The 12,838-nt window shown below is 45.4% G+C and overlaps 1 protein-coding gene and 1 long non-coding RNA gene across 5 annotated transcripts in view; one reads left to right on the top strand and one right to left on the bottom strand.

Moving 5' to 3' along the window:
* The window catches only part of MYOF (myoferlin), a 177,010-nt gene continuing 164,493 nt past the window's right edge, over positions 322-12,838 (bottom strand). For all 4 annotated transcript variants that reach the window (XM_018041294.1, XM_018041295.1, XM_018041297.1 and 1 more), the window contains 6 exons: positions 10,822-10,963; positions 8,251-8,350; positions 5,295-5,485; positions 3,193-3,302; positions 2,677-2,824; positions 322-873 (listed from right to left, as the gene is read on the bottom strand). In XM_018041294.1, the coding sequence (XP_017896783.1) occupies positions 835-873; positions 2,677-2,824; positions 3,193-3,302; positions 5,295-5,485; positions 8,251-8,350; positions 10,822-10,963 (730 nt within the window). In that variant the 3' untranslated portion in view covers positions 322-834. The remainder of the gene's footprint in view (positions 874-2,676; positions 2,825-3,192; positions 3,303-5,294; positions 5,486-8,250; positions 8,351-10,821; positions 10,964-12,838) is intronic.
* Positions 2,526-9,528, top strand: LOC108634024. The gene is made up of 4 exons (XR_001917309.1): positions 2,526-2,575; positions 6,791-6,885; positions 7,513-7,607; positions 9,365-9,528. It is a non-coding gene; the product is annotated as an uncharacterized LOC108634024 (long non-coding RNA).

Raw genomic sequence — 12,838 nt, 5'->3', positions numbered from 1 at the left:
TGTGTATAGTGAGAGTGTGTTCTAACATCATTGATTTTCATGCATATATCTCAATTTCTTCAGCTGCAAGATGGGGTTAATAATGTTACCTACCTTTTACAGGATTACCTTGAGGACTAAGTTAATATGTATAAAGCATTTAGAACAATAGTGTGCATAGAATAAATAAATGTTAATTTATTATATTGGCAAGATTTGGTGATATGCTTATAAAGGAATTATAGCCAACCGCCAGGGCATAGCATTCTATCCACTGACAGACACCCAGACTGGAAGTTGCCTCTTTCTCAGCTTGGCCCACAGCTGCAACAAACAGGTACATGCTGAAGGTGAAATGTTTTTATTTGGGTTCATCAGAGAGGTTGAATATACTCTTATGACATTTATCCATACAAAATATAGCAATGGTTGCAGGCATAAATAACAATTCCTCTAACTATTCTACTATTTTATAATACACAGCCCTTTTTGTGGACTGCAGGTAAGAAGTATATGAAATCACAATCCAGAAATTCTCATGTTCTATTTCAGCAGTTTACAAATTGAATTATAGAAGTAGGACACATAAAAAAAGATTTTTAAATGGAACCAGCCACCTTGAAAATTACTATGAAAAAACATGGTGAAAACCTTTAATACTTCAAAAGGTAAGATGAAAATGTTGCCTGTTAGCCTGACTTGGAACCTAGACGCTCTGGGAAGTGATGGGGCTTGGCGAAGTAGTGTAATAGCCTCTGCAATGTAGTCTCAGACACAGACTCATTCTTGGTTTTAATCTGTTAATAGAGACAGGATTCTCTCATTGCTGGATGACTCTTGAAGACTTTGCTTCTGTTACGCATTTGGTCTCACAATCTTCATTGACAAATAGTTCTGAAAAGGAAACAGAAACAGGGTTTTATACATATATAAAACTTAGGGATTATATAACTTAGGGATTCTTCATCATGGTACCACTGACACTTAGGACCAGATGATGCTTGTTGGAGACGACTGTGCATTGCAGGATGTTTAGCAGCATCCTTGGCCTCTACCCACTAGATTCCAGTATCACCCCCAGTTGTGACCACCAGATGTCTCCAGGCATCCAAATGTCCTGGGGGGCAAGATTGCTCCCAGTTGAGAACCACTGATTTAAATCAACAGAGTCTAACTCAAGAAGAAGAAATAACTATAAGGGGTTTTCTAAATGGTCAAGACAGATTGAGCTACCTACAATAAGAAAATACTGGGTTGGCCAAGAAGTTCATTCAGGTTTTGCCATAAGATCTTACAGAAAAATCCAAATGAACTTTTTGGCCAAACCGGTAGTATGCATGTACTTACAGCTGAAAGTATCTGCTGGGGGAAAGGAAAACACCAACTCCCTGCTCTTGGGGTTGTGTGACTATGCTACTAAACACAAAATAATCTGTATTATGAATATGAACTGAAGGAGTGGTTTCTGAATGCTTGGACTCTCCCTTCTCCACTGGGCACACTAAGCTTAAAACGCCCCCTCCTTGGTGCAACCATCCTCAGCAATGGGGTCTGATGGTCATTTTTTCATACCTCTGGACCAGGCTGCCTTTCATAGTAATTTACTTGTTCGTATCTTGCAGACAAGCAGACACGTGATCTGCTTGTGGGCAGAAACCCTGCCTTGGGCATCTCTGTATTCTGATTTTTACCCTATAGCCGATGCTCAACAAATTCCTTGATTCTCAGAGGAATGAAGACACTGCTTCCAGGCACACTGACCAGCCTCCCATTTGAACTCCCTTTGTGACTGTGGAGATGAAGGGGGATGTTATGTGATGTGGGCCTTAAAGAATGAGGGAGCTTTTAACAGCCAGAACACAGGTTAAGGAACAGTCTTGGCAAAGGCATCCTGGCAGGTTAGGGCAATACTTGTTTGGGGAGGCCAACTCAATTTGGATGGAGTTCAGGGGTGTGTGGTAAGTCCAGTCGTGTCCAATTCTTTGCAACACTATAGCCCATAGCTTCTCAGGCTCCTCTGTCCATGGGATTCTCCAGGCAAGAATACTGCATTGGGTTGCCATGCCCTCCTCCAGGGGATTTTCCCAACTCAGGGGCTGAACCTGTGTCTCTTATGTCTCCTACATTGGCAGGCGGGTTCTTTGGGGGCTTCCCAGGTGGCACCAGTGGCAGAGTTCAAGGGTGGTGCAGGCTTCTAATGAGCCCAGGATGCATGAAAGGTCAAGAGTTAGGATGTAGGATGGTTTGGAACAAAAAGTCTGAAGGCAGAAAGATCCATCAGAAATGCCAGCTCTGGTTCAGACCCACATTGATAAAGGCTTGAGGGATTTCTTCTAGAATTCCTGAGACCAAAGTTTTGTTTTGTTTTGTTTTTAATAGACCCTGAGGTTCTACCTGTAATTCATAAAACCTGGAGAATGTGATTCACAGACTACAGCCCTCCAGGCTCCACTGTTCATGGGATTTCCTGGGCAAGAATACTGGAGTGGGTTGCCAATTCCTTCTCTAGGAGATCTTCCCAACCCAGGAATCAAACCTGAGCCTCCTGCATCGACAGGCGGATTCTTTACCACTGAGCCACCAGGGAAGCCCCAAGGTAGGTCATTTTACTGAAGAGCAAAAATGGCAAGTACCAACTGAGATGACCAACCATAACTGACACCCAGAGAGCCAAGACAAGAGGCCAAGGACTCATACCGGTAAGGAATAGAGAAGCACAGCCACAAAGAGGAACAGAATCAGCAGGATCAGCAGGGCAATGATGACCCACTTAAATCGGCGCCACACGATGAACCTCACGGTCTTGCATGGGTTGGTGAACCACAGGAAGGAGGTTTCTGGTCGGCTGCATTGCAAAGAAATGGTTTTACCTACCCAATTCAGCAGGGACAGATATTTTACATCTCAGAGCATAACCCAGTTTAAAGAATAATTAATAACGTTTTACAAAGCCAAGGAAAGATATGATTCCCCTTAGTTGGCTGAGAGAGTCTTTAACCTTTCATGACTTCTTAAGATGCTGAAGACACACTGGACTTCGGTTTCACAGAAAGGAGAATGGTTAAAATGAAGCCAGATCACCAATCTCTCCATCCCCCATCCCGCCTGTTCAGTACAAAATTAAGACAACGGCTAATCCATTGCATTAAGTCAAGTGGAGGGGGGCTTTCAGACTGCAGGTGTTTGGAGATCAGAACAAAGAGGGCCTCTCACTTTGGTGGGTCCAGTTTGGGGTTCATGTTGGGTTCATCCCGTCCCTTCCCTGCTGGCCTCTCGTCGGCCTCCTTCTCATTGAGGACTTCCAACGTCATCTCCACTTTCCCCTTCAGTAAAGCAGAACAGGTTAAACACATGACATCACGTTTCACAAATATTTTCACTTCAACCCAAGGCGTATTCCCCAAGCAGTGATTTTTATTCTTGTAAAACAATCCTGAGATCGCCTTAAATCTTCCTCAAGAGATCTCATCACATTTCCTCTTCCATGTGTTTCTGAACTGACTCCTTGTGGGAAACAGAGGACAAATTGCTTTCCCTCCTCCCTGCTTTCCCGGATCCCCATCATTCTAACTTTCTCACATCCATCTCCTTGCCTGCTCACATTATCTCCCTTTGTAACTGTGCTTGGACCCAGATTAATTTGAATACTGCTAATGACAATAGCTAACACTGAGCATTTGTTATGGGCTCCAGGAGAGCCTCTGTGCTTCATGGGACCCCTACTGTATGGAGCAGTGCTGGCACTTAGTGAGCACCCACTGTATACTTGCAGAACAAAGGCCTGAGTGAATGGATGCTGCCTCCCTGTTCACAGGTGCCTGAGGGGTGCACAGGGCACTGCTTAAGCCTTTTACAGGGACACTCTTGTGTGATGCTCAGGACAGTCCTAGAAGTCAGGCACTGCTGTGGTCCTCCTGTGCACATGAGGACACTGAGGCTGCAAGAGCTCTAGAAACTTGCCCACTCTGATTGATAGCCAGGCTTAACTGGGGTGGTAACAGGCTTTCTAGAAGCTGGAACCCACAAAGTCACCAGCAATCTGAGAACTTCTGACGCTGATGCTCATTAGGTGATGAAGCACAGATGCCTCCTCAGTTGACAAGTCAAAGATGGGTATCTCTCTATGGCAGTGAAAGTTGTCCAGTCATGTCTGACTCTTTGCGACCCCATGGACTATACTGTCCATGGAATTCTTTAGGCCAAAATACTGATGTGGGTAGCCTTTCCCTTCTCCAGGGGACCTTCCCAACTCAAGAATCGAACTGGGGGCTCCTGCATTGCAGGCAGATTCTTTGCCAGCTGAGCTATCAGCAAAGTGTGTCTATGGCAAGGTAATTCTTATTTTTAAGCCCGTTCTTTCAAGTCTATAAAATGGAGGTAATGTCTGCTTCATGGGGTTATCAGCAGAGCTAAATGAGATTATGTACAAACTGCTCTAGAGTGGCAGGAAGCTAGCTTCGCCAGGGATAGAGGAAGTGATAGATTGCAACGGGCACAAGGAAACCTCTGGGGATAATGGGAATGTTCTGGAGCTTGATTATGGTGGTGGTTTCATGAGCATATACATCTGTCAAAACTCAAATTGTGCACTTTTGTTGTCTTCTGTTTTAAGTGAGTGCAGTTTATGTATTGGGTTGGCCAAAAAGTTCATTCGGGATTTTCTGTACAGCAAAATCCGAATGAACTTTTTGGCCAACTGAATAAATTTTAAAGTTGTTTTAAAACACAAGATTATGAATGTAAGACATTCAGTATGTTGTCTAGTTTATAATAAGTAGTATAAAATGCTTACTATTAGTAATACGCAATGAATTAAATAGCCTTTTTGTGACAGGGCATGGCAATTGGCACTACTGCTTCTACGTTGAAATTATCTTGAGTTTTCCAAATGTGCTCATAACTTATGGCCTTAAAGTTCAATGGATGCTCACACTCCTTGCTTCTTCCATCTTTAAATTTTAATTTTTTCAAGATGAGAACAGCTTAAATTTGAAGTTTCTTTTTCTGTACTGAATTGTACTGGAAGCTCAGAGTAAATTAGCACTTCTGGTGAAAGAGAGTCCCACAGAAATATAGTATAATCACATGCACTCCCAGTTTTTTGACAATTCCAATCCTTCTATCTTCCACTCAACCCCAAACATATGTTCGCAGCATCTGCCACCTTCTCCTATAATCTCAGGTACAACCCGTTCCCAAAACTTAAAAGTACCACCAATTCAACCTTCCTTATCTGGAGCAAATCTACTCATAAAGGGCAAAACCTAAAGAAGAAAAGGAGTAAAAAACCCCAACCAAGAAATACTCATACATACAGCCATCACACGGGAGCCGTCTTTTTCCGTGTAGCAAGGCCACCATCCTTTCATGGACTTCTGCTCAAAGAGAGAGGCAGTTTTCACTTTCAGGGGGTTCACGGCTTTGAGGTCTGGAATCATGTTCAAATTGCATTTCTCTGGTGATTTTGCTGGAATGATGGTATGATGCAAATCAAGTTCCAGGAAACCTAGCCAAGGAAACATCAAACCCAAATAAATTTCAAGTGGATCAGGCGATGTTCACAAGTAAACAGAATGTACTTGTCAGAAGAGAGGTCTAGACTGTGACTTTGAACAGGTGACAGGTGAGTTAGAGAAATGGAGCCTTGTAGACAGTTAAAATTCTTTCCAGATAGGATGGAAAGTGGCAAAAGTATCTGCCCACTGCTCTGCATCTCACAGAGGACTACCCGCTTTATTTCTCAGAGACAGGAGCATAAATGGAGTTCTTCTGCAAGCTCAAAATAATTAAACACCTAAGAGCACAATTTCCACTGAACTTGGAATTTGCTCATGTTGGTTCTAAACTTCCCCGAACACAGTCATTTGGCTTTGGGTAAAGACAACTGGTACTTGGAACATGGGAAGCGCCATCGAACAGTCAAATTCAAGTCTCTCCTAGTGAAACCTCAGAAATAAGAATTTGAGAAGGAACATTGAATTCTCATCAGAACATTCTTCCCAGGAACTAGGAAGCCCAGCTCAGGGTGCCCAGAGAAGCACAGGTTTTCTTCCGTGATCTGAGGCATGAGCTTTCTTGTAGTTAATGACCATCTTTGATTGTCTTTGGGGCTTGGGAACTCCCAGGACCCCTCTCCTTCAGATGATCGTCTGGGTATGTTGGGTCAAGTCTATGAATTACTTACTGGGACAAAAGGTGGTCTTCAACAGGGATCGCAAAGAGCACCAGGGAGGGGGTGGCAGATTCTCTATAAACTTTTGGACTCAGAAACTGTCCTTCATCTTAATGCATCCATAGCCCACAAGCCTTTCTGGAGTTTATGCCTGTTTTTATTTTGCCTCTCTCCTTTTGGTAATAACTGCAACCATTTACCCACTAGTTATCAGAGATACAGTCATCCTCATTTGTTGTCAGACTGTTTTGTTTCAGTTCCAAGGGAAAACTCTCTACTGTTCTTCATGCTGAATTAGCATACTCCTGTGAAGAGGGAACATTGCCTGGCATTCCAGTAAACAAAGTGTTACCCATTATCCCAGTTCTACAAGGATCAGGACCTTAGTCACTGCAGCCCCCACCTGAGTCTGTGACCCAAGGGGGATTCAAGATGGAGGGGGAAGCATTCTGACCTTTGCGTTTGGCTCTGGCTAGCTAAGATGCATATCTAAGGCATAATTTCAACAGGTCCAGGATCTTGTCTCTCTCCAAACATAGCAAAGCACTAAAATCATTAACTTGAGATATCTGTTCTTTGTGATTAGGCGTAATCTTTTGATGTTTGACTACCTGTTTTTTTCTCTCCCCCACCCAGCAGAAACGTCTTCTATCCTGGCTCCTCAGAGCTCTCTGAGAGGTGGTGTCCTAGGTTGCAGTCCTCAGTAAGATGCCTGGACTCACAACTTTTAGATTGTACGTTTTTCTTCAGTTCAACACTTTAATACTCACTTGTCTGTTCAATTCTTATTAAGAACCAACTAAGCCAAAGCCACTGCACTCTGTGTTGTGAAGGGCAGAGGGATGAACAAGATGTAGCCACTGACCACTGTGGGCTTCTCCTCTGCCAGGAGAGATGCTCTAGAGGCAGGGAGGTGAGCTCAGGGCTTCTGTAATGCTGGCTTCAAGAAAGTTACGTCTGAACTGACAAGTGGCAGAGATCATAGAAATAAGAAAATAAATGTGCATGATACCGCAGGTTACATTGTTTAGGAAAGCGGGAGGAAAGGAGAGGAGGGCGTCAGAGGACTCTGGGTGTTTCGGCCTGAGCTACTGGGAGAGGCTGCAAGCAGGTATGAGGTCAGGGCAGAAAGGCTGAGTTTGATCTTAGTCACGATAAATTTGAGGTGCCAGCTGAACGTACAGGTAAAAGGTTCCGGTGGGGTGTGGGGAATAATCATCATAAGTGTTTCTTTTTTTCAAACTGAGACATAATTGACAAAGGGCACTGTGTAAGTCAAAGGTATATAGTGTGTTGATTTGATACACTGCATAGAGCAGTCAGTATGAGTCATCCCAGTATTTCTTGTTACTGTATGGCAGGCACCGTGGGCGGCCAGGCTGCACCTCCAGGTCTACGAGTCATACCTTGCATAGAGCGAGAATGGAAGCTTTGCCTTCAACAGAGGAGAGGGTTGGTAAGTCACTGAGAGAGCCTGGGGAGGATCCACAAAACACTAGGGAGAACAAAGGCCTGTGTTTAAAGAGTGAGAGGAAGAAACAGAGCGGGCAAGTGAGACACCCAAGGCCTGGGAGAGAGAAATTCTGCACACCGTGCTTTGCAGGGACTCGGGAGAGGGCCAGGAAATGGAGGGGCCCGCAGGGGGGCTTAACAAGGGCCTTTCACCACAGAGAAGGGTGGGGAGGAACAACGGCTGGGATGTTAGAGGACTGCAGTGACTTCTGAGAGGCGGAGGAAGCTGATTCTGAGGTGTTGATGGGAGGGAGAAAAGAAAAGAGGTTTGGAAGTGGAGGCAAGGCTGAGGCATACCTGAAAACAAAATTTGTGTCTTCATAACATGTCAGAAGCTGGTGCAAGAGCCTACACCAGGACCCTGAGGGTGGACGGGGCCCACACAAGGGGTGCCATTCACTGCGCCCACTTCTCAGAGGACCTGGGATAGTGCCCAGCAGGCCACAGTGCCCAGAGGCCATCCAGGCAGTGAATGTGACCCCAGCCCCACAGGACTGGAGATTTAAATAACTGATTCCAAGTTCTAGTTGATTTAACTAATTTCAAGTACAATATCTTAGAGAAAAGTATCCACATGTCAGCCTTACCCAAGTAGTCATCCAGAGAAAACTTGTCATTGTCCCATATCTGAATGACCAGTCTGGGTGGGACCCGAAATTCAGTTTGGTCAATACTCCAGAAATGCTCCTAAAATGCCAAGAGGAACAGACAAGCCAAAATGATACAGATTACTGGACTGTTAAAACCCTCCCCTGGGGCCTCTTGAAAATGCAACATCAAGAGGCCCCTCTTGTCTCCATTGCATCCCCACCCAAAACCCCATCTTCTAGCCTGCTGCCCCCGCCCCATGTGTATGTAAGGCAGGCAGGCGCCCCAGGAAATTTCAAGACCACCAGCTGGGCGACAAAAAGGTTGTCCGAGGCAGTTGCCAAACAGAAGGTTTCCCGCCGCGTTTCTATCAGTGTGACTTCCTGCTGCCACTCCTGGGGTTTGGGGGTGGTGGGGAGGGTAATTCTGTCTCCTAAACACCATGGCCTGTTAGATTATCCTCCCAAAGCCAAGCTGTTCTAAGCCAGACCAAAATATCCCCTGCTGGGGTGTTACTTCTGCCCAGCAATCTCCCCACCGTCCCAGGGATGTCTGAGCACACTCACTCCACATGGGGGTGAGAGATGGAAGCCCACATTTCACTCTTATCAGTGCAGATTTAAAATTCCTGGCAGTTTTGGTTTTTGAAAAATACTGCTAGTTTTACATACTGTAAAACTAAGACCCTCTGATCCTTCAGACTCGAGTTAGGTGCAGAGAGGATGGGGTGAGGTTCCTCCAGGTTCTCACCTCTGGTCCCTGCCTCTGCTCAGACAATATCAGCCAAGGGTCATTTCACCTCCATGGCCTGATTACACCTAAATTCCTCTGGCCCCAGAAGAAAGGGAATTCCCCCAATATTTCATGAATTTGAAGGAAGATTATTGGGTTGTTGGTTTTGCAGATGACAGTCTGAGATGTTTCCCTTTGCAGGACTTAGAGGGCCTGGCTCTGAGGGGCCGAGAAGCCCGCTCTACCATTGTCTGGCCTCACCTGACTGTCCTGTGTGGGATTACTCAGGATGCTGAGAGGTCCAGCTTAGATGTGAGTAAATAGGAAAGGAAACTTTACCTAAAGGCCTACCTGACCCCAAACCCCTCACCTTCCCCCCAGGTCTGTCTCAACATTTGAAAGTATGCATAAGCACCAGGATGAGCCTCTGCATCTTCAAAAAGTGCCCTTGGAAGGCATTCATCTCACCTAAATGGAAAAAGTGCTCATTAGGCAATGGCACCCCACTCCAGTACTCTTGCCTGGAAAATCCTATGGACAGAGGACCCTGGAAGGCTGCGGTCTACGGGGTCACTGAGGGTCGGACACGACTGAGTGACTTCACTTTCACTTTTCCCTTTCATGCATTGGAGAAGGAAATGGCAACCCACTGCAGTGTTCTTGCCTGGAGAATCCCAGGGACGGGGGAGCCTGGTGGGCTGCCGTCTATGGGGTCGCACAGAGTCGGACACGACTGGAGCGACTTAGCAGCAGCAGGTAGGGCCTGGCCTGCTGGGACAGGAGGGGGCTGTATCCTGATCCAGATGTAGGGGGAAGAGGTGACTGAGGCAGAGCTAGGAAAAGTTTATGGAATGTGGTTGGGAGGGGAAACGGAACAAGAGCCTATGAAAGACAGCTGTTATTATTACCTGCCCCACAGATTTTTCCTAGAGATTCTATTCCTCCAGTCCATGCAGTTTGGGGAGGACTGACTTTATCCTTAACTCTAGAGCTGCACCAATCAGGGCACTGCATCCCTGGGCACCACCGGCTGGCTCAGAAACGGGCACTTGGCCTCAGACAGGCCAACTCTGGGGTCCAATCTCAGAACCCTGGTTGGCGCCTTTGGGGACTTGATCTGTCTCTACTGAGACCTGCCGGTAGCCACTCTACCTACAACCAGGGAGTGAGGCACATGGGTGAAGGCAGAGCAGAGGGGTGGAGGAGGTGACTGCAGTTTCTAAAGACATCAGTTCAACCTGGGCTCCAGGCGATCCTTAAGCCAGTCAACCCTGGCCTTTTTAGTAATGTGAACCAATAAATCACATTTTTGGTACAAGCCAGTTTGAGTTGAGTTCTGTAACCCAGAGTCTTATAAATTAAGACCAGAGGGCCCTGAACCCTCATGGAAGTGCTCCCGAAGGAAGGAAGGCAGATGCTTAAGTTTAATAAGGAAGGTAAGTGGGAAATTGCACCTACATTAATATTTGTTTCTGGCTAGCTAGTCCGACAGTTCTCTTTATCAGGGGAAGAAATCGGTCTCCCGTGACGTAAATACATACTTAGGTTGGGGTATGTATGGACACAGGGGGTCTTTTACCAGATCCTTCCCCCAGCTGCCAACATGTCAGGGAAGAAAAGCTGTGTTCCTTTCACCCCTAACTACACAAATACCTACTAGAGTTGTGTGACCCTGGGCAAGTATCTGCACCAGTGGGGTCTCTGAATCCCCCCCACCTTACCAAGAGGGAGCTGAACCCATGACCTCCAAGGTGCTGAGCACCTCTGACCTTTTCTCAGTGTCCACATTAAGAAAGACCCATGATGTCCCCGCCCCACTGGCACATTGCAGAACTCACTTTTTTAGCAACGAGACAGAGCTGTTCAGCTGGGAGGTAGTCAAAAGGGAAGACAAATCTCCAGTTAAAGTTCCCTTCACCATCCAAGGACCTGTAATGGACATCTGTTTTCTGTTTGTTTTCTTCATTGCCAGGAATCCAGCTGAAAAACAGAAGCAAACAGACTTAGCTTCATGTGATTGACAAGTAATCTAGCCGCAAAATCGTGCAGTGATTAGAAGAGTGAAGGGCAGGAGAATTAATGGACTTTTCTTGGGCAGGTTCCAGTTATCTATGGAGCTGGGGAGGCCGGGGGTGGTGATTTATGAAGGGGAGGCCCTCTGGTGCATCCAACACAGGTTGTAGCCAAATAAAATAGAATTCCTCTAAAACCAGAGCAGGAAACCCTTTAGACTTCAGTTAACAGGGATAAGGTGAAATTTTCTGGAAAATATCAACAACTTAGCTGCTATTTTGGGAATGGTGAAGCTTGCCGGTTATGACTTTAGTCTCCCTAACTATAACTCATTGCTGTCTGTCTTCACCGCTGATAGGCTCAGTGAATGTGGGTTAGTTCAAAATTTCAGCATTTCCTTTTCCCTATTTTACTTAAGCAAACAAAACAGGCACGACTCAAGTAATCTTCCAGCTTCCTTTTTAAATTCTTCTTAAATGTACTATGATCACATTAATTGAGACGAGCAAGGGAGATGTAAGTCGCTGCATCCATACTCCTATCTATGAAAATTCATTTCTAGCAACAAGTGAACATCTTTTCTTTTGACATTTGGAAAGTTCTCTTTGGCCTGTGCCTGGCAGATGGGTTAGAGGGATGAATGAGCATGTCTGGGAGAAAGTGTTACCACATCCGCCAACTATGGGGAAGACTTCTGGTTTGGAACCAGAGGCACACGAGATTTGAGACGGCGAAAGTGGTGGAATGCATGGATCTCAGTACCGACTACACATTAGCATCAACTGGAGCAGCTTTCAGAAATACTGCTGCCTGGACCCCTAGATAGAGACGGTCAGTAGGAGGCAGGCCTGGCTGTGAATCTGCTCTGCTATTGACTCTCTGAGCTTCGTTTCCCACCTGTAAAACGAGGTTAATGATACGTGCTTCCTTCACATGGTCAGCCTGAGGACAAAATGAGAAAGGCCAGAGCGGGAAGAGGGAGACCCTTAACACATGTAAGGATCAGCTACTATGAACCAGGTATACAGCATGGTATACCTGGTATTCTTTTATTCTTCTTTTATTCTTTTCAACTGATAACTAGCTCCATCTCACAGATGAGGAAACTGAGGTTCAGAGAGGATCTCATATATCCAGTAAGGGACAGAATTAAGTATAACTCCCACATCTATCTGACTCCTAAGTACAGGACTATTATTCTGCCTCAAAGGACCATGGAGACTAGAAAGTCATGTGCTAATACTGGGTCCTATTATTAGTAGTGGTATTAATAGCAGTCGACTGGTAATTTTACTTTTTCTCATCAATTGACTAACCAAATAACTGAGTTGAAATATTCCTTGTGACAATTGATGTCTAAGCTTTTGAACTAGCTCAATGAAGAGAGAGATCACACTTTTTGGCTATGACCGTGGTGGCTTCAGCTTATAAGCCAACCCTAATTGGCACCATCATCCTTCCCCAGATGGCTCAGCCCTGTAGCTCTTCCCTCTCCTTTCTTATGAATCTTTTCACATTTGCATTTGAAAACAAGGTAAACAGCCACTCTCGGTGTATGTACTTGTATGTAATACCCATGTGAGTATAGTGCTAGGCATGTTATTTGTGCATTATTCCTCCTTTCACACAGTATTTAGACTTTTCATTCCAAATGTGTCATGGTACTTTAAGTTTTTTAATGTTTTGGCCACACCACACAGCACATGGGATGCCAGTTCGCTGACCAGGGATTGAACCCATAACCCCCTGCTTTGGAAGCATGGAGTCCCAACCACTGGACCACGAGGGAAGTCCTGACATGGTATTTTAGGTTGTTTTATTCTTTGATTACCAGAGTTATCT

Source organism: Capra hircus, chromosome 26, assembly GCF_001704415.2.
Source record: "Capra hircus breed San Clemente chromosome 26, ASM170441v1, whole genome shotgun sequence".
Lineage (NCBI taxonomy): Eukaryota > Metazoa > Chordata > Mammalia > Artiodactyla > Bovidae > Capra > Capra hircus.
This window is presented reverse-complemented; position numbering and strand designations above follow the sequence as displayed.